A 22,728-nucleotide genomic window follows, 5' to 3' on the forward strand; every position below is an offset into this window, starting at 1 on the left:
CTCCTGGCACACAGTGAAGCGTGATACCCCTCCTGTTCACTAGGAGGCGTTCTTTTTTTCTTGTTCTTGTTCTTCTTTTTAGTATCTTATCCACATTATTCACGTGCGTTTTTCCTGCGCTAGCACTAGCCTGTGTTGTCGCTCACATTTGCAAACATGCCAACCAAGAGAAAACGTCGAGGAAATAGCGCGGCGGAGAAAAAGGCGAAACAGGCCAGATTAATGTTGGAAGAGGGCCTCGATGCTATAGATTCAACGGCACAACAGGAGATCGTGGTCCCAGCACCAGTTTCTATGGTAAATTGGCTTGATTCATTTGACCAAGTGTTGGCTGAGTCACAAGCCTATGCAGTTAGATTAGAATAAACCCAATACAAATGATTAAAAAAATGGTGGATTTCGGCTTGACCGTAAACTGTTTCACTTTCTTCATTAGGGTAAATGGAAAAACAAAGAAAGAGTCCTAATTTTCTCTTCAAGAGGCGTCAACTTCCGAACGAGGCATCTAATGAACGATTTAAGGACCATGATGCCTCACTCCAAAGCAGGTTGGTGTCCTGTATGCGTTTGGCCTCTAGACACTTTGAAAATGCAATATTGTCACAGTACATTCATTATCATCATCTAATTTGTAGATGACATAGTTTGGATAAGCATCAGCTGCTGATTATGTATGCGTTCTCTTCAGATACAAAAATGGACAGAAAGGACAAACTCTTCGTCATAAATGAGGTGGGTCTGCTTGACTTTACTCCTTGGCATTTTAAAGAGCAGATGTCATGATTTTAGTCATCCAACTGTTTGCTATATGTTCCCACAGGTGTGTGAAATAAAAAACTGCAACAAATGTCTCTATTTTGAGGCAAAGAAGAAACAGGATCTTTACATGTGGTAAGTTTTTCCCATTTGCTTTTATTATGCTCTTAATTGTCTACTACTACATGGTTGTGTTGGATTGACTAAAATACACATTCCTCTTCATCACAGGATGTCAAACAGCCCCCATGGACCATCCGTAAAGTTTCTTGTACAAAATAGTGAGTATTCATATTGTATATTACATGCTTGTCAATGCGTCTGAAGCCTTATTTCAAAGTAAATGTTACACCATTGAAGGGTTTGAATTCCTGTTTACCGTATCATCTGTTACACAGTACACACACTGGCTGAACTGAAAATGACGGGAAACTGCCTCAAAGGGTCCAGGCCACTGCTGTCCTTCGATCCTGTAAGTACAATGTTTGCTTAAAGCTTACTTGGTTCTATATTTGAATCCATCTACTAGGTTACTTACATTTAGGGCATTTAGCTGACGCTTTTATCCAAAGCAATTTGAAATGTGTCTTTTTTTTAGAAGCAAGTGAAACAACAATATATCGCTGTTGGTACACAAGTGCCAAGCACTTATTGTTGGTTAATCAATCCCCCGTATACAACAAAGATAACTAGGATTAGATGCTAAACAATGCCAAGTACTATTTATTTATTTTGTGCAAGGACCCGACAACATGTAAGTGCGTAAGAGAGGTGTTTTTAGGAGAGTAAGGAGGAAAAGGGGTGGTTGGGGTAAGGGAAGAGGCTGCAGATTCCACCGCAGTCATTATGCCGATGTTTTCCTCAGAGAATATTTCAAGTTGGACATAACGTCATTAAGAAGCAAAGGATGGGAATGTGACTTAGTTAGTTATGCAGACATTAGGAAGGAATCCAGGACCCATCAGTTGGGAATCAAAACTCCTGACCTGAGTTAATATTTGTGGTCGGGCTAGATATTGACATATACTCATGTCCTTGGTGCATTAGATTCAGTCAAGTCATTCTTGTGAGTAACTTGTAGTTTCATTTTTTTGGAATGCTATGCTGACTAATTAATGGTATATTTCCTTTTTATTCACAGAAATTCGACAAAGAACCTCACCTTGCTTTACTGAAGGAGTTGTTCACCCAGGTAGGTTTACTACTATGTCATTTGTCAGTTGAGATCTCTATTACCTGCAGTAAATCTGGATATGGGATATGGAATAAACTATCATAAATAACTATGTTTTCTGTTTTAGACATTTGCCACACCACATTATCACCCCAAAAGTCAACCGTTTGTGGACCATGTCTTCACATTCAGCATTGCAGACAACCGGATCTGGTTCAGAAACTACCAGGTGAGACTACATTGCTGTATTTAGAAATAAGAATAATCATGCAGAACATCAATACTTCCATTACAACAATTCATTAAAACATTTTATTTTAGTTAAAGTGATGATGGGTACTGTAGTGAAGAGGGTGTTTGGCTCTGAGCAGAAAGGGGTGGAGTTCGATCCCCAATGTCAAAGGCCTCACTCCTCCCGTTGCTCTGTGCCCTAGATTATTGAAGAGGACGGCTCTCTGGTGGAGATTGGGCCTCGCTTCGTGCTCAACATCATCAAGATCTTCCAGGGGAGCTTCGGGGGTCCAACCCTCTTTGAGAATCCCCACTTCCAGTCTCCCAACATGGTAGGGATCTCAGTTAGTGACAAGCACCTTGGAATACCCATTTTGGAAAATGTACAACAAATAATTTACATTGTTGGAAACGTGACAATGTCAATGTTTTTCTATGTTGAATCATGTACATTTTGTAAAACTTCAGGACAGTCGTGTTGTAAACTTAACATCAGCTCATGCATTGCGTACATCTTTACAACGTGGTGTCAAGCTACAACAAACATCCATGTCGTTGTAAACCTGACATCCCGATGGAAAGCTGTAAACAGTCGCTGGCTCTGTGACGTTGCGCTGGGAGTCGGGAAAACGATTTGCTCAACGTGCGCCCGTTCTCCCACCCCCCCCTACAGCACCGGCGGGAGCTGCGACAGGCCAGCACGGCCAAGCTGCGCGAGAAGCAGATGCTGAAGGAGATCCAGAAGATGAAGCGGTTCGAGAACAAGGAGGTGGCCACCAAGGACGTGACGGCGGACGTGTTCGCCACGCCGGGGCAGGAGAAGCCCGTCCACATCCAGGAGGTGGAGCCGGGCCAGGAACCCCATAAGAGGAAGCCCAAGCCCTTCAAGAGGAGACGCATGCAGATGAGGAGCTAGGACCAGACGGTGTGTCCTGCTGGATGGGCGGGCATGACAGAGCAGGGTTTGAACTGTAAAAGATTCAGAAGTATTGTCGTGTTGCAATTTTTATTGCTGTTTCAGTGCGATTAAGAGGATTTTGCTATCCCAACTGGGGACTTCAAATGTGTTTTTATTTGGTTCTTGTATGTCACTATTATGTACACCAACTGTATGTAATCCAACTTCCGAAACGTCTGCAAGGACAAAGCCGTATAAAACAGATTTTATTTTATCTGGAACCTTTTTCTGTAATAAATCCTACATCATTTTACAAATTCCAAATGTTTAGAAACACCTTCATTCTGTTGGAATTGTTTTGGGTTTAATATATATAAACCAGGAAAAAACAAGATGCTTTGGTAGGTGGAAATGGGTGCCCCTGTAAATTCTAATTTTAAGGTATTTTCACCTTGAGAGAAATAGTAGATAAGTTGTATGTGACTGCTGGTATTTGTCCAATACTACCACCTTGTGTGACGTCACTAGACCAGTGGGAATTTAAAAAGCTTGTAATGGCTAATTACACTTAAGCTAGTTGTAAATTATGGGTCCTTTTTAATACATAAGTCTGTATAGAAAAATTCTTGTCTAGTACAAATATGAAATAAGAAATTACTCAAACTAAAGATCTTAGTTTTATTAGTAAAATGTTTAATTGACTGCAATACTGAAATGTTTGAACATAGCTTCCTCAACGGTCTAATGTTACATATGAACAGGCATATTTACATATACCGTGTATATGCGCAGAACACAAACTCAGTGAAAAAAGCATTCACTCAGCCGATATACCAACATTTGTGAACATGGGTTAAGTTGACAGTGGGAACATTATTGTGCACTGCACTGGCCCAGACTCTCATGACACGGGTCGTAGAATACATCTAGGGCCTTCATTACCACTCTGTAACCTGTGCCTCATTGGTAAACTTCCTGTAGTGCTTTACTCAAACTATCTTGTGTTTTGAAAGTGACTGCTCATGGCCTGCATCCCTTTTCCATCAGTCATCCCCCACTTCTTCATCTGGACAGCAGTAGTACTCCACAAAGCATATCTGTCCGTCGTTGTTCCTGACCAGGTACTGCAGGGACAGGAAGCCCCTGCTGTCCGTCCTCACAGAGACCTTGCAGGACAAGGCCAGGGCCTTGGTGGACGACTTCAGCAGGGACATCTTATACCTGTGCGTCCGTCGACAAAGGGGATAGTGTATTAGATAGTTTCTTAGTTGTGACAGGAAACGGAGTGAGCTGTAAGGTGATAGGAATAATTTTACATTTGGTGATGAAGACGTCCACGTATTCTGGGAATATAACTCAGTTAACCTGTTAATCTGTGTCTTGGTGCACTGGAAGAGCTCCATCATGTCAGAGTCTTTGGGATAGTCATAGTGGGCATTTCCCGAGTTCCCAAATGTGGACAACCTGGAGAAAAAAATGACATAATTGGAACAAAGAGTTGAATTGAGGTTTAATAATGTACAAATATTTTTCCTTAGTTTCTTAATACTAATGTTGTTTTCTCTTTCATTTCCATTTCCATCAATTTAGAATAGCTGACCAGACGTAAGTTCACATCTCTTCTATATAAAATAAATTGTTTATTAATCAGTCAAAAATGTCACGTTGATTTGGTTATCATGCTCTTGCAAAGGTACTGATCAATCTAAAGAAAAATAGACATACTAGACATATCATCACTCTGGTGGTTTGCAATTGCAACACATGTTTAAGGACTGAACTGTGGGATATGGAATAAAAAAAGCAGACAATGCCGACCTGAAGTAAGGCTGGTTGGGGGACATGGTGATCTGTAGCACCTCACTGGTCATGTCCAGCTCAGAGAAGGCCTCCTTTAGGCTCTCAGACTGGAGGATAACCTTGTATAGGAGGGAAAATAAACAAACAGCATCTTTACTATAAAATTACATTTGAGTGAGTGAACCCCCTACGTACAAAATTATAAAGGTCTACCTTGTTTGTGACATTGCTGCTGCAGAAGTCAAAATCAATGGGCTCCTCGGGTTCCTGTGTGTTGATCTTACAGACGGTCACCACCCCACCTTCTTCCAGGAACAAGGTGAGTGGGTAGCCATAGCCCATGTAACACATCCGTAGGGCTGTGCTAACTCCTGTCCACGATGTGGGGAAATGGAATGGAATTTAAAAGGAAAGAGACAAACTATTACTAGAGAGTAGCTATTGAGAGTTGACCTGTTTTCAAACGCATTCAGTACAGCAATAACTAATCATTTTTTCGAGCAAAATCACAGTCCATTAACCATTAACACATATCCAGATTCTTATTACTTAATATTCTGGATAAAATGTACTTTTAACCAGATAGAATCAGCATGCTTAGTGTAATATACCTGGCACAGTGCTCCCTCCAAAGATTGTGAGGCAATCCAACAGAACAGTCAGATTGACCTGGAACCCAACAGAGTCTTCCTTAATGGTAAACTCTTGAAAGATATCAGCCTGGAAAAAGAAACATAATTAGTTATTTTTGCTTAAAGGCAATACATAAACAATAACTGTAAGCTAACAGTGTTACATTTAATTCTGATTAAATGAAACAAACCTGGATGAAGGCATTGGCTTGTAGACATTTAGAGTCTTCCACGGTGACCTTAAGACCGTTAGGAGTAGCACTGAAGATGGCATGGTCTTTGAAGGTGATCGCTTTCAATATGTTGGAGATGTTACGAGCATTATCCAAACTAGCCACCAGAATGTATTGGGCATCATCCGTTTGGGACTGCGTTGACAGGGGCATTACGACACTGAAATAAACAGAAGCAACTGTGACTATTGACTTCTAAAAACGGAATGACATCAATCAAAGGACATTCATTCCCAGTATGTGACATTTGGTCCACGGTCGTTTTATAACCCATAGGCCGATCAACATATCAACATGTTGTTGATGTACTTAGAAGAATCCACGCCACCTTTTATGTTTGTATGATAGTAAGTAAGTGAACCAACTGAGTTAGGCTTAAATTTAATATTTTTAAAATAGTAGCCGATAGAGGTCAATGTATTTGTCTGTTTAATCGTAAAGCTTACTTGATACTTGCTGTGGCGTTGGTATTTTGAAGAAACGCGCCTTGAGTGTTTTCACTCAACTTCCGTGTTTGCTTTTTAGGTCAGGAAGTCCTAGTTCGCGCATGCGTCAATTTATTCTATAAACACTGTCGCAGCATCCGATGCTACATTCATGATCCGAGGCGGAGACGACGATTTGTCTAATTTTAAACTGTGGGACAGTGCTTAACATTGGCGCTTGGCTCTCGAAAAGGTGAGAAGCCTAGCTAAGAACTCCCGTATGAATGTCCCGTATGGACATTCATGAATATAACACCGCTGACCACGCTCAGCGATGGTCTACACTCGAGGTAACTGTTAGCTCTTTGGGTTAGCCTCGCAGCCTGCTAGTTCAATGAACTTGTCGACAAGACCCTGCTAGGTCGTGACATCAAACGGGAATGCGTCGATAGATATACAAGCGATACATTGTATTGCTTTAATGTGTTTGGACGTTGTCTGTTAAGCCATAAACTGGTGGAACTTTTTCAGGTGATGCTTTCACCCAACACATGCGCAGACATGGCTTCGCGACAGGTTATCTATCATAATGAGGCCATTCGGATCCTCAGTGACGAACCATAACAATTTAAAAACACTTGACATTTTATTGTTTTTATTATTATTTTTCAAGGTGATATATATGCACATCACTAACGCATGCCTCACATGGTGAAGCTATGTGATCTATATGTGTAAACCCCATGGCTAGAGGGATGGTAAACACCCCATCAAGCCAGAAGGAATCATACAGCATAGGAAACAAGCTCCTTCTAGGATGGCGTGCAATAGGCGATGTGACATACTATTCACATTTAATCAAGTCTAAAGCCTTACATATAACCCATCCATGTCTACGGAAAGACTTTTGATAAAGTGAAAGGCATTGCATTGTCTAATTGCATTGTTAATGGCAGCTAACAACATTTACATGGTTATATCCTCAATTACTGTACTCTTATAATTGTTCCTCCTTATTAGTATTTGACCATAACAATTTAAAGCTAGGGTATGCAATTTGAAGAAACCAGTCAGATTGAGATAGATTTGGGAAGTATCCAGCCTTTGGATGGTGATGTAGTGCAAATTAACTTACTTGGGTGAGTTGCATCTGAGGGTGACCTGAATAAGGGTGGGAATTCCTTTCAAAATCCAGTTTTACCCTGGCTGGTTTATGCAATTTGCCTCCCCTACCTTTAGATTTTTAACATATCCTGTGACATAGTATTTGGGCCGTTCTGTAGAACAGGCAGGCCGGGTAGGACAGGTTTCTTCTGATGTAAGAGCAGGACAACATTGGTGATCTGTCAGATTAAATGTTTGCAATGTTGCAGTTGAAAAGGCCCCTCACTCAAATTAACAGTTAACTTTGCAAATACTACTATACAAACAAAATGGAAATGTCGTGTGTTTGTTGCCAAATTTATATAATTGCCACTACTTTATGACCCTTAAAAGTGTAAATGAACCGCCTTTGTTTGCTTGAATTTGAACGTTGACATAACTAAAATATGTGTTTTTGGCTGAGAGTTCCAAGTAGTGTTATAATAACAAGCAAAGTTGTATATGTAGTGTGCCCCACACAGTTGTGTTATAGGTGTAAGAGAAGCTCCATTCTCGGACATGGACATCAACATCAACCACTGCCAAAACATAGCTCCATACATCCACACATACCTCATATGCCTTCAGGGAAAAGGCACGCTGACGCCACAAAAATAATGCACCTTGAGTACGGGGCAGAGTAGAATATCAAAAACTGGCTGGTGGAGAGAGGCTAAAACTGTATTTGCAGCAGTTTTTTCAAAATCTGTTGTAGTAACAGTTACCAAATGCATTGCATCGATAGCTATGTTGTAGATAAGACATATTACCACGTTGTTACCTGTGTTTGATAGTTAATTGATATAATCCCCACTCCATCTGCCCGCCTTAACTCTCCCTCATTTACAGGGTTTTCTACGACTGGATCCCAACCTTCATCAAAGCCATGGTGTGTATCCCCTGCATTGTGATCCCCGTCCTCTTGTGGGTCTACAAGAGGTTCATCGAGCCCATCATCTACCCCTTCATAGCCCCGTTCATAAACAAGTTCTGGACCAAGAAGGCGGTACAGGAGCCGGCCCTAGACAATGCCAAGAATGCAGACATGAGCAATGGAACCAGCACGGTAAATCCAGATCCTGATGGAAATCGACAGCGTCATGAGCTTTTGGTTATTGATACTTATGGTTATTGGTGGTTATTAGCCCTGCAGAATGTGGCACACAACTGTAGATTCAGATCTGCGTCTCATGCTTGTTTTTTGTAAAGGTACCTTGAAAGGCATTCTTTTAGTTGAGTTGTTCAGTAGCTTGTTGATAACGTTCAAGCTGCCAGTTTGACCTGTTGTTTACTGTTGTTGACTGACTGACTCATGTATTTATCTACGGTTTCGGATGTTTTCCTAAATTGTATAATCCACAGTTCCTAAAATTTGGCAGAGAAACTACAGGTTAATCTTTAGCCTTGCATTTGCTACCTTCTTTATCTTGTTTTTGTATATACACATGCTTATTTATATGCATCTACATTTTTCTATGCACGTTATTTATGGTTATTTTGCTATTTCGCCCAATAATTATACATTTGTGTTTCAACACAAATATAAAGGCAATACAAACTATAGATTAATTTTATTCGCTATATTGAGTAGAGCAACGGAAACAATTCCCCCTGGAATAATGAAGCGACCTGTCTGGCAGCCATTTTGACTAATGTTGGTTTTTCACGTGTTTCAGCCTCAGAGTAATGGTGAAGCCCCAGCCAACGGGACAGCTACAGTAGCAGACAAGAAGACGGATTGACAGCTGCATGATGTTAAATAGATGTACTTTTTTTGTAAATAACTAATTCCCAATGCAGAAGATTTATTAACTTATTAAAGCAACCTTCATTGTCATAGATCCGGTAGTCATATTTGAAAAATAATTGTGTGTCTTATTGTAATTATTTTAACTCTTCTCTTGATGTTAATACATTTTTAGATAGGCCTATGATTGTTCCTAAATTCATGAAGTGATATTTAAGTCATTTTTCATTCCATAAACCGTCAGGTCATTTTTGCAAATCAGCTTCCGATTTGTGTCAACAAATAAAACGGCTTTCTATGAAAATTATCCAAATAAAGTTTCTTTATGCATAAGTTGCTCTCAATGCCTTCACTTTTTCAACTGTATAATTGCTGTATAATTAATATTTTGTATATTAAATAAAATTATCTTACCTTCATAGATAGATGGATAGATAACTTTTATTGTCATTGCACATGTTACAGAGCAACGGAATTACCAGTTACATTCCGTACAAGAAACATAAAAGACAGTGTGGGGAGACAGGACGGAGAGACTGTCAGGCGCTTGTTTGATAAGAAACATGCTGCCCTCTTTAGAAAAGGAAAAATAAAAAGCTAAACAAGAGGGTGACGAGGGAAAAAAAAGTAAATACCCGAAACTATGCTCCTTTAAGGGGGGAACAGTGTAGGGATTAGCAAAAACACCTCAACACATAAGCAACATATCAAAAACATCACAAACACATGTGGGAGGGGGGAAGGGTGTTGGGGAGGGGAAGTGTCACAGCTCAGACCCCGGGAGGAGGATGCAGCCAACGGGCGAATCGCATCACTCACGGCATACAAGTAGGCGGTGAGTCCAGGGGGTGTGTGTGTTATCTGTCTTGGTGTGTGTGTGTGTGTGTGTGTGTGTGTGTGTGTGTGTGAGTGTGTGTGTGTGTGTGTGTGTGTGTGTGTGTGTGTGTGTGTGTGTGTGTGTGTGTGTGGGTGTGTGTGTGTGTGTGTGTCTCAACAGTGTCCCTCCCGTCTGATGCTGGTGACGAGGAGACGACCACGAAGAGTTCCGAACCAGAGACAAAGTTCACGGGGGGTGGGTGGCAGGGCATCTGTCTGCATAACAACCAGGGGAGAGGAGAGATATCAGCCTTCCAAGGCCGAAGTAGGGGAGCCGAATAAAGATAACCATTGCTTTGGGTCAGGCCGACTCTGCAATTTTTCGCCAACCTTAAAGTCTCTCTGACACTCTCTGTAGTGATCCAACTCCAGAATCCAAAAAGCCGAATTAGCCGAAATTCGATGGCCCGTTTAAGCCCGGTCCAACTTCACCAGAACGGTATCCAATTTGCATTTTCATAGTTTATATTGTGATGCATTTAACACTTGATATCGTTTTTACTCAAACGATGGTAACAGCAGAATTAGATGAATTGTTGGAGATGAATTGTTACAAGATAAAGTTAGGACGGTTTAAAAATGTATAAAATAATTTAAAAGTCGCTTTAAGTGGGAATGTGGTAGGCGATTATTAGATTATTGCCACAGAATGTGTTCCGATCTACTGCTATATTTCTATCAGCGACGTCACTGACGTAAAGCCCTGCGTGATCATGACGCAAGGGGTGGCGACGTGGAAATATGGTGGAGAGGAGTAACCAAAGCAAAGTTAGCTGCCTCATATTGCCCAGAATTGATTATCATTCTTCAATATTTATAGGTGAATAGCATATCGATCGGACATTGATCGCCGCCCGCAGGCTTGTGATACGTAGAGGGACTGAAGAAAGCTAAGGCTGCCACGACAACACCAAGAAGAAACATATGACAGGTAAACTGAGCTGTCAGCTGATAGCAATGAAACGGCGTACTTGGTGCTGAACACCAATATTAGACCACTAAAGTTAACCCGATTGACTTTAGTGGCACATTGGCTGCATCACTTGAAACTGCGGTCTATGACTGAAGACTCTTTTACTGAGCGCATGGATGTTTTGAACGCACCACTGGCTGAGGACACGCTCCCAGTGCGCATTTTTATTGGAAACATCATCAATAGCTCGCAAATGTATGCTTATTTATAAACGACTTGATTTAATACGTGATCCACGTGACGAGGCGCAGGGTTTTCAATGGTAAACGGTAACTACATTAACAGTATTGATGGTTTGGAGGGGAAACAAGACAGCTTGGCTATAAAACGAACATGGCTATTTGCTGTGTGCATACCAAAGTATAGTATTTAGTCTGTATGAAGTCCTCATTGGAATGGGTGTGACTCCACTTCAGTGTGCTATTCTATCACCCGTCTTTGCTGATCTATATGCAAAAGGCGTGGCGTTGTGGTGTTTAAGCAGGTTTACATCCTGCTTGCTATCTCAAACCTCTCCCATGAATGAAACCTCTCTTTTGTTGTGAAGGTCCACTGAGCAGTACATACGTCTCAATCATCCAACAAGGGCTCCAGCAAGCCCCTTCCACATACCTTGATGGACATTCTGATGCCCCCCGGTCATAGCAGAAGCAATCACTTAACGATCAATATCTGCTCAGTAGGTATTGACCCGTTAAGAGACCTGGCATCATGATGACACAGTAGGGCAAAAACTGACAGTTTACTTGGAAAACATTTGACATGACAGCAAAGCTGCTTTCAATTGTATTTTAATAATACAGCTTATACTGATAGTGCCATACTTCAATATTGGTGTGGTTTTAAATGTTGCTTAATGAACATTTAACACAGACTGTTATACCGTGTTAACATTATGATGGTCTGCGTTTAAAAACCATGCTTAAATAATTGTGCATATAACACAATATGCACAATTAAAGTTAAAAACCTCTTCTATCATGTAATCATGCAAAAATACAGAATTTAAAAAAAAACCTTGGTGTAGTAGTACAGTATTATTACTACCAGTATAATGTGTATTACGAAGTAAGTGCTGTAACAACCCCCTATACGTTGTGCAGTACAGGACCATCCAATGTGTACTGTTCAGGAGGCCTCCTTTGGGCAAGAGGCACACAGTTCTCCAAAATCCATGTCCCTCCTTGTACTGTAGGTAGACTGGATGAAGCTCCTGATATGTGGTCATTTTATCCTGTTCTATCTTGACTGGAGTTCGGGAGATTCAGAGCTCCGTATGGTTGTGAAAATGTTAGCATTCTGAAAATGCTTGCAGTAAGTGAGTTAATCCGAGTTGGCGATTTACGGGTTTAATTTGTTTTTTTTCATCCAAGGTTAGACATGTGCATTAATTGTGCATTAATTAAATAAATAACTTCTAAATTGGAAATGGGCATTCAGAATGTGGTCTTTTTTACCTGGCAAAGGGTCAAATCTGACTGATTTGGCTGGTGGCAGGTGTTCATCTTGAACCTTGGATGACCTTTCAGGGTTTCAAATCTTAGGGCAAACATTGGTGTTGCTCATAACACTAATTATGGTTCTGATATTTTTATGTACCAGGATCCGGATAGCGTGTCATGAGTGACACTGGTGTTGGTCCTACAATGACACCTCGGTGAAAAGGGTATATTCCCCAGCATTCTTAATGGTGGGGAAAGTGGCATCGACATGCTAATAATGTCGGCTGGCTCTTGTAAGTGTAACAGAGGTAGCAGGGAATGTTATGGCCAGTGTACATTAGAGAATAGAGAGACCCAATTCTTCTTCTCAGCCCATTCTGTTAAATATAGGCGACCACGACCCACTTCTGATCCGTGTGTGTGTGTGTGTGTGTGTGTGTGTGTGTGTGTGTGTGTGTGTGTGTGTGTGTGTGTGTGTGTGTGTGTGTGTGTGTGTGTGTGTGTGTGTGTGTTTGTGTGTGTGTGTGTGTGTGTGTGTGTGTGCCTAATACCTTTTTGTGTGTGCAGTGTGCAATAGGGCAGGAGGCTGTAAGGTTTTTATGGTCTATAAAATATTTACTGTACTTATACCGCCATTAGGTGAGATAGGCAGGCCTCATGCATGAACCAAACCAAGATGTATTATCCTTTTTTTCCGGTCATCATGGGGATGGGGTTTCACCGAAACACTAATTTAAGTGTTGAGTAATCGTACTGCATTGATTCGATTTGTAACGGTACACGGCCCTCTTCAAATTATCAAGCAACCAAATCAAAGACGTAAGCAGAAGAGGTCAGCCCAGGTAACAAGCTAATGCTTCTTCTATACATAGAACTACATTAAGCAACATGGCTTGCTTCCTGAACAGCAGGGCATAGATTTGAGTCTAACAGGTTGGAGGAAAAGTACGACTTGCTTCGCGTTGGTATTGTGATATTGTTCACAGACAAAAAGAAAAAGCACTTTAACTGTTGTTTAGACGTAGATGTCTTTCTTTCTAAGTCCATTTCCTTCGTGCAAAGTGCTTTTCCTATGCAGGACAATTGCGCCTGACTGAATACAAACCTATGCCGTGGGCTTAACCGTGCGTTTCAAACCATTTACTGAATCATTTACTATTCAGCAGACATTTTTATCTGAAGCGACTGACTCAGGTCAGATACAGGTCATGAAGGAGCAGGTAGGGGTAAGAACATCTTCCTCAGGGGTGCCTCTTTGAGGCTCGACCCCAGAACCTTTGGCTGCCTGGTCGTCAAACACCATCACCATGAGACTGTCCTCTAATGGATGGTTTGATGTTCTTTTGTGTTCTTCTTTCGTACTTGTCTGAACAATATGTTTCGTTGTACTTGTAGATTCAGTTCATCACCATCTGATGAGGCAGTGAGGCGAGGTGCTTGCTGCTGAGAGACACTCAGGGGGGGGGGGGGGTCTCAGGGGGAGGGGAGAGAGACAGAGGGAGAGATGGGAGCCAACACCAGCCAGGTCAGTGACCTGTCTGAGAACCCCAGCCTCAGGACTCTGGTGGGCACCGAGTCCGTGTCGCAGAACGAGCCCTTCTGGAACCAGCTCATCTCCTTCACCTTCATCAGTCCCGCAAACAGGTAAACACCTCAGGGCTATTATTTGGAAAATCCAATCCAAAACAACTGTTGGAGTGACAACATTTATACGGACCGTTTTCTTTGCAATGACGAAAAAAGGTTAGAGATGGTAACTTTGGCACAGTTTGATCAACTATTTTCTTTGGAACTTTTAGTTTGCAATAACTGTCCAAATGCAAAATTGGAATGGCAAAATAGTTGTGGATAAATCATGTTGCGTGTTGGCTGGAACACATCCACGCTAGAAATGGATAGTGTAACATTTCTTTAAACATTGTTCTCACTACTTCTTCTGGGTGTGAGCTGTCTCCAGTATAATTTACAGTAACCAGAGTGGGTATGTTAAATATTAATCCAACTAACCATTAGAACCGGCTCTTCTTACTTCCGTTTACTGTGTAGCCATCCATGTGTGTTACCTCACATCATGGTCCCAACACTCACCTGATCGGCTCATGATCCGACAGACTTTTATGTTATATTGTTTGTCAAGTGGGAATGGTTGAACGAGTTCACTGAAGCTGTTCCATGATTGACATGCTATACTGTATTAGAGGATGTCTCCTGGGGCTGCTGGGAATGTAAGCGCATGAAGACACGCATCAACATAACTCTCTCTCTCTCTCGCCCTCTCTCGCCCTCACTCGCCCTCTCTCGCCCCCTCTCTCGCCCTCTCTCTCTCTCTCTCTCGCTCTCGCTCTCGCTCTCTCGCTCTCTCGCTCTCTCGCTCTCTTGTTCGCAGTGGAGACTCAAAGATACTAGAAGAGGCAGTCATCCCTCTGGCAAAGACCCTCAGTACGTGAATTTGTATTTAATTGTTTTCCTTATTTGGTAACTCTGTAGTATTATGCATCGGTGAGTACATTTTTTAAAGGTTTTGTTTTTATATGTTATAGTTTTAGTTGTTGTAAGTATTGCATTTAGTAGGGCTTATAACACACAATGATGCTATTCAATAACGCACAGAACTTAATATAATTCACCAGTGTATTTCATTTGAGGGTGTATTTGTGCTGCTATTACAACAAGCCAGCTTTGGTTGTGACTCTGTGAAACTGACCCCTGTTCTGTTTCTTTTTCTTCCAGTTGAAAATAACCCCAGGACGGGGAACTTTGGCACGTTAATAAAAGTTTTCCTCAGTAGAACCAAAGAGTTGAAGATCTCCACAGAATGCCAAGAGTGAGTATGAATATACTTAGGACTTGGAGTGATAAGTTGCGTAACTCCTTACTTTGTCTGGTTCCCACACAGGTCAGGAGTTATATGCGTACATTTGTAATATATCTGGCCATAATTGTTTATTCCAAAACGGTTTGGGACCTTCAAGCAGATTGAGGTTTATGCCTGTCCAAAGAGTTTCACAATACTGCAAGTGCATCCATTCTCAGCATGGACGGGCTACACAGGACTCGGTTGTGTTAAACATGACCATAAACATGTACTCTACCGCCTCATTAGAAGGTGAAGACAGTTATCAGTTATCAACAATATCAATGATCTCAAACCATGGACTAAATAATGTAAAAAATTAACATTGCCGTTTTCAAAAGCTTGATCGTTTTCAAGATTTATCTTGGAAACGTAGAGGAGATTCTCTGTCTCTGCAGCCCTCATCCCATCTTTGCCTTGGTAGTTTAGCGCCCCCTGTTTGTTGTTTGGGTAATTAACAGGCTAGTGAAGTTGAATAGAATAGAATAATTTAAACGGGGAACATTAATCAACCTCTTTGAAGATAAATGTGTTGTATTGTTGTGTTAAGCACCAATGTACACAGTGATCATTGTTGTATTGAAACCGTGTTCTGACTTTAATGAACATTTCTAATATATTCTGTAGCGTTAATGTGTTATTTTAATATAATATTTGCGTGGTTTAAGCTGTCTATTTTGATCAAGCGGTGCTCAAAAATGTCTAGTTTCAAACTGAAGTTAGAAGGGTCCCCTCATTTAGAATTTATATTATATAACTGCACACAAAAAAAGTGTTAAATGAATGTGTCTCTTTGTTTGTTTGTTGTTTTCCTCTGCAGTCAGTTGTTCATTTGGCAGGCCCACAATGCACTGTTCATGATCCGCTGTCTGCTCAAAGTGTTCATCCGAGAGATGAGCGAGGAGGAACTGCACCAGCAGTTCTCCTACCAGGAGAGGGCGACAAACTCCACAGGAGGTAAGCGCTGTCAAAGTCCATGCGAAAGTGGTCGAAATAATCCGAAAATGACTTATATTATTATCGATGCCATACAAATGTACTTGCTTTCATTGTTCACATATAGATTTTTGATTAAATGCTGTTACTGGAGGTCCACTGTCTAGTTTATTTCATGTCAAATGTGCATACCAAGATTATGCTAATTCCTGGATAGAACATAATTGATTCAACATAAATTGATTAATTGATTTAACAACTCGAACAACTTGAAACAATGTTAAAATAGTTAATAATTATTATTAATATCCTCCAATACCACTGTGAGATGATGCATCCATCACACTCAAATAGGAAATGACTGTGGTGTCATTGTCTTCATACATCTTGTAGATGAATAGCAGAATAGATCAATGCTATGATTATTCATAGCATTGATCGATTGAAATAGGACTCTATGAAGGATCATTCGTAAAAAAAAATAAGGATGGCCAATGGCCATTTGTTCCAATCCTATTAAGAGACAGTGAGAATTGATGGTGGGTCTAGCTAACATGAGTGTCCTGGATATGACTAATGATGAACGATATTCTTCTCTGTACCCCCCCCCCCCCCCCCCCACACATCCACTCTTCTTCTCCTTCTCCTCCTCCTCCTCCTCTGTAGAAGGAGGCGGTGAAGACCTACTTGAGGAGCTGATGTCCAACCTAGTGCACCTCATCGTTGAAGTTCCCCTGCTGTGAGTGTGCTCCTCTCCTCTCCCCTCTCCTTCCTCCTCTCCTCTTCTCCTGTCTCCTCTCCTCTCCCCTCTCCTTCCTCCTCTCCTCTTCTCCTGTCTCCTCTCCTCTCCCCTCTCCTTCCTCCTCTCCTCTTCTCCTGTCCCCTCTCCTCTCCCCTCTCCTTCCTCCTCTCCTCTTCTCCTGTCCCCTCTCCTCTCCCCTCTCCTTCCTCCTCTCCTCTTCTCCTGTCTCCTCTCCTCTCCCCTCTCCTTCCTCCTCTCCTCTTCTCCTGTCTCCTCTCCTCTCCCCTCTCCTTTCTCCCCTCCTCTTCACCCCTCCCCTCTCGGTCTCCTCTTCTTCCTTTGGTCTCTCTAGCTCTCCTCTCCTCCCCTGTTCCTCCTTTCCTTGTCTTCCTCCGCCTCACCTCTTCCTCCTCTCCTCTCTGTGTCTCTCCTCTTCCTCTCTTCTCCCTCCCAAACTTTCTGTTTCTGTTCTCATCTCAACTCCTCTCCTCACCTCTTCTCACCTCCCCTCATCTCTTCCCCTCTTGTATATTTCTCCTCACCTGGCCACTCCTCTGCTCTCCATCTCTAGTGTTTTCATGTAGGTCCTCAGTGCCCTACGTGTGTGTGTGTGTGTGTGTGTGTGTGTGTGTGTGTGTGTGTGTGTGTGTTTATCTTGAGGCCTGCTTGGCGTGAGTGTTGTGTTTTGGTTCAGAGTGCTCAGGGAAAGGGCTTGTTTTTTGTCTGAGTGCATGCACTGCACGCGTGTGTGTGTATGTGTGTTGGTGTATGTGTGTGCACTTGACTATAGTACCACTGTGGCTAGCCAGGCAATCAATGAAAGACAGAGAGCAGACAGAAGGAGAGAGGGAGAGAGAGAAAACCAAGGGGGGGGGGGCGCAGACAAGGGGTGTGTGTGTGTGTGTGTGTGTGTGTGTGTGTGTGTGTGTGTGTGTGTGTGTGTGTGTGTGGTGTGTGTGTGTGTGTGTGTGTGTGTGTGTGTGTGTGTGTGTGTGTGTGTGTGTGTGTGTGTGTGTGTGTAAATAGATGAAGCTCATCTCCATCTCTCAGTGCCAGGGCTCCTCACAGACCCGTGGTGGGCTGTTGCACACTGAGGACAGGCCAAGCACCAAGAGATAAAACAAAAGGATGTTAAACTGTTTCCATAAAAACATCTTCATCTTCTCTCCCTTTGTCTGACACCCACCCATTTGTCCTCCTCCTCCTCCTCCTTGTCATTCTCAATGTTCCCTGCTGCTTTCCTGTCACAGTGCTGTGCTTGTCTCTCTCTCTCTGTCTGCCAGTGTGTACGGAAAGTGTTTTTCTCTCTTGTCTGTTTATTTTCTGTTCCTCTCTGTCTCTCTCTCTCTCCTACACACACACACACACACACACACACACACACACACACACACACACACACACACACACACACACACACACACACACACACACACACACACACACACACACACACACACACACACACACACACACACTCTTGATCTCTCTCTGGTCCCACTCCTCCTCTAGCACTCTTATCTCTGGTATCAGACCCCGGCTGTTATCTAAGTGCAGACAACACCAGACAGTCTTTGTTGATGGGAAATGTGGGATTAGACGTTTTTTTTGGAGTACCATATATTGTTATCAAGGGTAACCACTCTGTGTAGTTGCAGAAGGTTTGAGTAAATAGAGAGCGTACATTCCTCACTACCCCACCACACGTCTTGCAAGGCTGTCTAAATCCCCATCGATTCATCAACGTAACGTGAAATGTACATTTAAAAAGAAACCATTGACCGAAACGTTTTGAAAGAGGTAACAATATATAATCTTCAACAATCCCTTCGTAACAACCTACCACATGTGGCATTTGTCATAATTTGATCAACCTAATGTCGAGGATTTCCGTTTCGTTCTCTTTGGCGACACCTTTGGCCATAAGTGGTCATTCTCCCCAGAGATACAAACAGCGTCACCAACGAAACCCAGTTTGTTGAATTCATAATGCTGCAAATGGCTTTCAACACTGGGCCAGAGGCTCAATCCCCATTGTGTTACCTTCGGCGTAGATATGGATACAAAATTTGAAGGGAAAGAGATTCCCACTTTAACTAAAGTTATTCTGCTGTGTGGTTTTGTGTGTTTATGTGTGTGTAGGGACATCACCTACAGCATCCTGTTTGAGGCGGTGACCACGCTGCTAGTCCTGTTCTCCTACCAGCTCTTCCAGAAGGACATCCTACGGGACGGTATCATCTACCAGCACATCATGAAGGGCCGATGGTGAGGGGACACACACACACACACACACACACACACACACACACACACACACACACACACACACACACACACACACACACACACACACACACACACTCCAGATGGTTCCGTGTCTCTTCACGGTACCGTCTCCTCTCTCTCTAGTCTGTCCCTGACCAGCCGGCTGGTGAAGACGCTGCTCTACAACTTCATCAGGCAGGAGAAGTGTCCGCCCCCCGCCACGCACATCTTCCAGCCCCACGGAGAGGAGGGAGGCATGCTCTACGGCCTGGTGTCAGGGGTGGCAAGTACGGAGACGCACGCACACACGGACACATGCACGCGCATGGATAGTTGCATGCACGCACGCACATACACACATGCACATTCACTCAGACACATGCGTGCACATACACACACATACACGTACACACACACACGGATAACACCCCAGGTGCTCAAAGACATTGTCCAATGTGTACATAAGACTAATCTTCAATAAGTCGTCTCTCATCCGCTATTGAGGAAGCAGAAAAGGGGGAATGTTGAACGTCAAGCTGAATTAAACATCGCGGTCTGCCACTGTCTGAAGCCAACCAAATACATTTAATGTCTCTTAAACGTATGAATCAAATCTAACACTGGTCTGTAATATAACGCACAGAGCAGAGCCCTCAACAAATCTCTGCTTGATTTTCTGAATCAGGACGTGACTTATAGTTATGATGATGACTGATAAATAAAAGGATTCCTCTTCCAAAGGCAAGACACGGATTGAGATTAAGCTAGTGGCTGCGTGCCTTTAAGTAGCTCTGAAACAGAGGCGCAGGGGTCGACTGGGGGTTGCCTAGGAGCTGTGGTAGTGGCACTCTCGCCCATGCACTGGTGGATGCACGGACGCAGACGTGCGCTCACACACTCTACTCACACACACACGCAAGGTGGTTATGAATTCATGGCTCTTTATTTTCTTTTGTTGTTTTTCTCGGTCTTTCTTACACTGATACCAATGTATGAATGGCTGTAACGAATGTAGAGGAGTTGGGGCTTCAGAGTCATCAGTACTGACTCGGTGTGGATCGCAATGGCTCTTGTTCAAAGGAAACGAGAGTTAAATGTGCAAAGAAATCCTATTCAAAGTGTGAATACTAAAGAACTATAAAGCCCACCGTTCCATGTAGTATTCCACATGGGAACACATTATTCACAAACGATAACTATTTCTGATCAATGAATCACATTTCTCTCCATCTGATTCCTTCTGACTGATTGTGGTTTTGCTTATGTGAAAACATGTTCTGTTCATGTGTTTCTTTAATGAAATCGTACAACGTTCAAAGGAAACTTACACGGTTCAACAAGCACTGTTTATTCAGCATGATTTTAAATCGTGTCATTTTTAAACGCACCGGGCGATACAAAGCAGCGGATCAAAGCTTGCTTACGTAACGCAAACACACGCACTGGCCGTGTGCTGCATACCTACAGACATGGCTGCATAACATACCCCCGTGGAACAAACACATTGTTCAACGGGATGTATTAATATCCTTCTGCGCCGGGATTAGCGCTTCAACACCGGATTGGACACAAGTCAATCGCTGCTGCTGTGCGGTTGGGATGCGTGAGCCGGCGGTGGATTTAAGTGAACACATCTGCTGCTCGCTCTGGCTCTCTCATCCACCGGAGCAAAGACAACAAACACACACTCATCTGGCGATCAAGACATGATCCTCGTGCCAGCTAAACTAATCCCAGTAGTGGGGTTGGGGGGGGGGTTGGGGGGGGGGGCGAGAGGGGCGCGGCATGGGAAGGTCATGCCCGTGTGTGTGTGTGTGTGTGTGTGTGTGTGTGTGTGTGTGTGTGTGTGTGTGTGTGTGTGTGTGTGTGTGTGTGTGTGTGTGTGTGTGTGTGTGTGTGTGTGTGTGTGTGTGTGTGTGTGTGTGTGTACGTCTGTTTGCGTCCGCGAGTAACAATAGTTTATTTGTTGTTATTTTGAGCGTGAGAACGGGTCGACTCCCACGGGGTCGACCCTGACATGGGTGACCTTTCCGTGGGTGGCAGTTGCCGTGTCGGTGAGCCGGTGTGCGTGCACCCATCTCTGGAACCCAGCCTGTCTGTCTGCCTGCCTGCCTGCTGGGCTGGCTGGCTGATGGTCTGTCTGTCAGCATGTCTTGGCTCTCTGTCTGTCTCTCTGCCAAGTCAGTCAGTCCGTCAGTCAGTCAGCCTCTCTCTCTGTGTTGGTCAATCGGTTTCTCTGCCGGCCTGTCTGTCTTTCTTTGTCTGTGTCTGCCTGTCTGTCTCTCTGTCGGCCTGTCTGTCTGTCTGCTGGTCCGTCTGTCTGTCTGTGATGGTGACAGTGAGTTATGGTGTGCTGTCCTGCTATGTAAATCCCAGAGAGCCTGCTTGTCTGCAGCCTCCTCTTTCTCACACACACACACACACACACACACACACACACACACACACACACACACACACACACACACACACACACACACACACACACACACACACACACACACACACACACACACAGGTACGCACGTGCATACACAAATCAATTATATACATATATAATTTAATACATTTCCTCCCATGATTATGTGCGTGCATGGCTCTGCAGTTTCACTCCATGGGTATGACATCACAGCCCGCTGCGCGGTGGGAACAAACCCCCCCCCAGCAGCAGCAGCACGGTGGGACAGACGACCCTCCCCAGTGACAGACACTAGGCTGCCGCCGCTACGTGCTACGTACTGCTGCCGCTGCTCCCCCCCCCCCCCCCCCCCCCCCCCCCCACAGAGCTGTCACCGCTCAGCGCCCCCTCAGCCGTGCGTGCGTGCGTGTGTGTGTGTGTCGTCTGGCGGAGCTCCGTTCACCAGGGCGCTGGGCACGCACGACACACACTCGCGTAGCACCGTGTGTGTGTGTGTGTGTGTGTGTGTGTGTGTGTGTGTGTGTGTGTGTGTGTGTGTGTGTGTGTGTGTGTGTGTGTGTGTGTGTGTGTGTGTGTGTGTGTGTGTGTGTGTGTGTGTGTGTGTGTGTGTGCATGGTTCTCACAGACGGACCGGCTCTCGCCTGGAACCCAACACTCGCCAGATGACAAAGCAGAGCGGCTCTCCCGTTTCCGTTCTGTGTTTGAGCGTCTGGTGGGTAGGGTGCCTCTCTCTCTCTCTCTCTCTCTCTCGCTCTCTCTCTCGCTCTCTCTCGCTCCCTCTCTCTCTCGCTCCCTCTCTCTCTCTGTCTCCTTTACACAAATTACCGTCTGAGGCCCAGGGAGTGTCTGCAGAGGGGATTATCACCCAGACACTCATCTCTCGTTCTCTCTCTCGCACGCTCGTTCCCCCTCGCTCGTTCTCTCTCTCTCGTTCTCTCTCTCTCGTTCTCTCTCTCGTTCTCTCGTTCTCGTTCTCTCGTTCTCTCTCTCTCTCTCTCTCTCTCTCTCGTTCTCTCTCTCTCGTTCTCTCTCTCTCGTTCTCTCTCTCGTTCTCGTTCTCTCTCTCTCTCTCTCTCTCTCTCTCTCTCTCTCTCTCTCTCTCTCTCTCTCTCTCTCTCTCTCTCTCTCGTTCTCTCTCTCGTTCTCTCTCTCGTTCTCTGGCCTAATTTTTAATGAGGG

At 43.7% G+C, this 22,728-nt stretch overlaps 4 protein-coding genes across 5 annotated transcripts in view; 3 read left to right on the forward strand and 1 right to left on the reverse strand.

Moving 5' to 3' along the window:
- Positions 1–61: 61 nt before the first annotated feature.
- Positions 62–3,415, forward strand: bxdc2 (brix domain containing 2). Its single transcript, XM_056578151.1, has 10 exons — positions 62–297; positions 437–548; positions 689–732; positions 821–891; positions 988–1,037; positions 1,155–1,228; positions 1,898–1,948; positions 2,058–2,159; positions 2,365–2,493; positions 2,835–3,415. The coding sequence occupies exons 1-10, from the start codon at positions 157–159 to the stop codon at positions 3,075–3,077; spliced, it is 1,017 nt and encodes a 338-aa protein (XP_056434126.1). The 5' UTR covers positions 62–156; the 3' UTR covers positions 3,078–3,415.
- Positions 3,223–6,278, reverse strand: rad1 (RAD1 homolog (S. pombe)). The gene is made up of 7 exons (XM_056578152.1): positions 6,171–6,278; positions 5,683–5,884; positions 5,471–5,579; positions 5,073–5,230; positions 4,878–4,978; positions 4,425–4,523; positions 3,223–4,280 (listed from the first exon to the last, which is right to left on the reverse strand). The coding sequence occupies exons 2-7, from the start codon at positions 5,875–5,877 to the stop codon at positions 4,103–4,105; spliced, it is 840 nt and encodes a 279-aa protein (XP_056434127.1). The 5' UTR covers positions 5,878–5,884; positions 6,171–6,278; the 3' UTR covers positions 3,223–4,102.
- LOC130372260 (UPF0729 protein C18orf32 homolog) lies at positions 6,279–9,396 on the forward strand. 2 transcript variants are annotated; one of them, XM_056578154.1, is made up of 3 exons: positions 6,279–6,402; positions 8,142–8,358; positions 8,969–9,396. In XM_056578154.1, exons 2-3 carry the CDS (start codon positions 8,179–8,181, stop codon positions 9,032–9,034), a joined length of 246 nt encoding a protein of 81 aa, XP_056434129.1. In that variant the 5' UTR covers positions 6,279–6,402; positions 8,142–8,178; the 3' UTR covers positions 9,035–9,396. The 2 variants fall into 2 exon arrangements, with proteins under 2 accessions (XP_056434129.1, XP_056434128.1); XM_056578153.1 differs by lacking the exon at positions 6,279–6,402 and adding an exon at positions 6,476–6,499.
- Positions 9,397–10,633: 1,237 nt separating this feature from the next.
- Positions 10,634–22,728, forward strand: part of dym (dymeclin) — a 48,528-nt gene continuing 36,433 nt past the window's right edge. Inside the window, exons 1-8 of the mRNA XM_056578145.1 lie at positions 10,634–10,846; positions 13,726–13,974; positions 14,717–14,769; positions 15,061–15,154; positions 16,005–16,141; positions 16,787–16,859; positions 19,005–19,130; positions 19,275–19,417. Coding sequence (XP_056434120.1) covers positions 13,835–13,974; positions 14,717–14,769; positions 15,061–15,154; positions 16,005–16,141; positions 16,787–16,859; positions 19,005–19,130; positions 19,275–19,417 — 766 coding nt within the window. The 5' untranslated portion in view covers positions 10,634–10,846; positions 13,726–13,834. The remainder of the gene's footprint in view (positions 10,847–13,725; positions 13,975–14,716; positions 14,770–15,060; positions 15,155–16,004; positions 16,142–16,786; positions 16,860–19,004; positions 19,131–19,274; positions 19,418–22,728) is intronic.

The sequence above is a fragment of the Gadus chalcogrammus genome, chromosome 19 (genome assembly GCF_026213295.1).
Source record: "Gadus chalcogrammus isolate NIFS_2021 chromosome 19, NIFS_Gcha_1.0, whole genome shotgun sequence".
NCBI classification, from domain to species: Eukaryota; Metazoa; Chordata; class Actinopteri; order Gadiformes; family Gadidae; genus Gadus; species Gadus chalcogrammus.